Consider the following 2,287-nt stretch of genomic DNA (forward strand, 5'->3'; position numbering starts at 1 on the left):
GACGAGGCTAAGGAGGTTGAAAAGTGCTTGCTGATATTGTGGCTTCTATTGTTGCGTCTGATTCAGAGGTTACGACACGTGCGTCCGTGTCACCTCCGGTTCCGGCACAAACGCAGCCTAGCTCACGATCACGTCGTCGAGCAGTCCTTCGTGAAGAAAGTGCGGGTGACAAGAAGTCGCTCGGTGACGACCCCAATGCCCAGCCCAGCATCTTTGGTGGAGTGTATTGTGGATGGGGATGCTAATCGGATGGCGAGTGGTGCTGCACAGTGTACCGGCTTAAGCTCCGACGAGGAACAAGAATCCGAAGAAGATGACGACGACGATGATAATTGGGTGGAAGATTGGGTCATTGGAAAGCTGACAGATGGAGATGCAGAAAAAGACGGTGGGTCTCCCGGAATCGGTGTGCCTGTTGGCGGCGAGGGACAAGCAGAGGATCTCCAAGATGAGAGCGGACGGGTGGGAGTATGGTATGTTATGTTTGCGATATCCAGCATAGCGCATTCGAGTGTGACCGCTGTCGAACATAAGAGCTAGCATTATTTCTGTTTTTGATATTTGCAGATCCTACAAAGTTTGGCCCTGACCCGAGCTATCACGGCCTTTATGATGGCCCATATGGATCAAGTGATAGTGCGATGGAGGTGGCAGGCGACCCCTGGCTCTTCTCTTTTACTTTATGCCTCCAAAACGGTGGAGTCAAATTGCTGTGGAGAGTAATCGGTATCTCACACAGTCGATACCCTCAAATATCGGCAGTGATGTGGATGGGTCGTACTCCCGTACACCTCCTGTCTAGCAGGGGTAGCCGGGCAACGGGCACTGTTAGAAAGTTTGCTTACGTCCTTGTTATTTTACAATTTCTAACATGTTTTTGGATATGTCGTAGTGCGGAGAGTCCGCAGCGAGGTGCAACCGGTACCAGATTCGGAGTTGGTACGTGATTACCACCGCTGGATGGGAGGCGTCGATGTACACGACCAACTCCGGATGCAGCGATACAGCATCCAGTTATGCTACAAGACATGAAAGTACTACAAGACGCTTTTCTTAGGACTGCTCGATATGGGGTGAGCGCATATATTGTTTTTCGCTACCACCGAGAGGTTAACAACAGATGTCCGGCAAAGCATTTCGCGTTCTTCGAAACACTCATGGAGCAGCTACTCGCAATTAACTCAAATGAGACTTACGCGGCTATCGAGGTGAGCACCATGTTCGATGTATCCAACAAAACAGTTTGGTTTAGCTACTGAGATACAACATAATTACACTGTGTGCTGCATATTTAAACAGAGGGCCACTCAAGCGCGAGACAAAACGACACCTTCTCCATCGCGGTCAGGATCGGTGCGGCAGTCGTATGAAGGTGACGCGGCAAGTGTTGATGATAGTCATCGGCTAGAGGAGAACCCTGACACTGTCATCGGCGAGCAAGGTGTCCAGCGCTCGTGTAAAGTGTGCGCGATCTACAAAGTGCAGCCAAGGAAATTTACAAAGTAAATCTGCCTTGAGTACGCGAACGGCAACAAAAGGTGCGTTGCTAACCGCTTCATCATGCGTGTGGTATGTATCTCTAATCTAGATGTGTTGATTCTGAGGAACATACCTTTGTAATGTAACTCGAGAAGGGAACGACATGCTTCAGTATCTGCAATGGACTGGACATCCCACGGCTACTGCTGAACGAGCACAAGCTGCGCCATCGCCCACCACCCTCGCACCCGGGAAAGAAGCGTAGACGCCGAGAATCGGAGGCTGGCGAAGCGCATAGTGATGATGTCGCCGCCGAGCAGAGCGACGGAAATGCTGACGAGTCGGCTGGAAACACAGAAGGCGATGAACCGTAGTTAGCACGGTCTGTTTCCTGCTTGCTGTGGTGGCTGATCTGCTTCGGGTGCTTGCAATCACTTGAAACAAAACCGAATCTCTCTTTTCCTTAGTAAATAATTGGCTGCGTATCGTTGCTGGGCGTTTGCAGCAGTATAAAAAATGATCTATCAGTAAAAAGGGCGCTGCTTATGTTTTTCAAGCCAGCAATACTTAATGAAGAGACGTATTGAGACTACATAAAACGAATTATTTTGGAGGTGGGGTGACCGTCCTAGCACGTACTCTCCCCAAACCCTGAGCTTTCTTTTTTTAACCACACACAAGCAGCCATATAAACTTATATGTGACGAGTTAAGAATACACCCTCGTGAATAGGGCCGGGAACTAAGGGGTTAAGGGTCAGTACGGCTTCATCCGTTTAATTTTAGATGACAAGCAGCCCAAAATATAC

At 49.4% G+C, this 2,287-nt stretch overlaps 1 protein-coding gene across 1 annotated transcript; it reads left to right on the plus strand.

Moving 5' to 3' along the window:
- Nucleotides 1–270: 270 nt before the first annotated feature.
- Nucleotides 271–1,853, plus strand: PITG_22425 (uncharacterized protein; the record flags this gene model as incomplete). Its single annotated transcript, XM_002909777.1, has 4 exons — nucleotides 271–473; nucleotides 893–939; nucleotides 1,409–1,502; nucleotides 1,652–1,853. Coding segments are annotated over 4 exons (546 nt in total), but the record flags the coding sequence as incomplete, so codon positions are not given.
- Nucleotides 1,854–2,287: the final 434 nt, after the last annotated feature.

Source organism: Phytophthora infestans, genomic scaffold (assembly GCF_000142945.1).
Source record: "Phytophthora infestans T30-4 supercont1.3029 genomic scaffold, whole genome shotgun sequence".
NCBI classification, from domain to species: domain Eukaryota; phylum Oomycota; class Peronosporomycetes; order Peronosporales; family Peronosporaceae; genus Phytophthora; species Phytophthora infestans.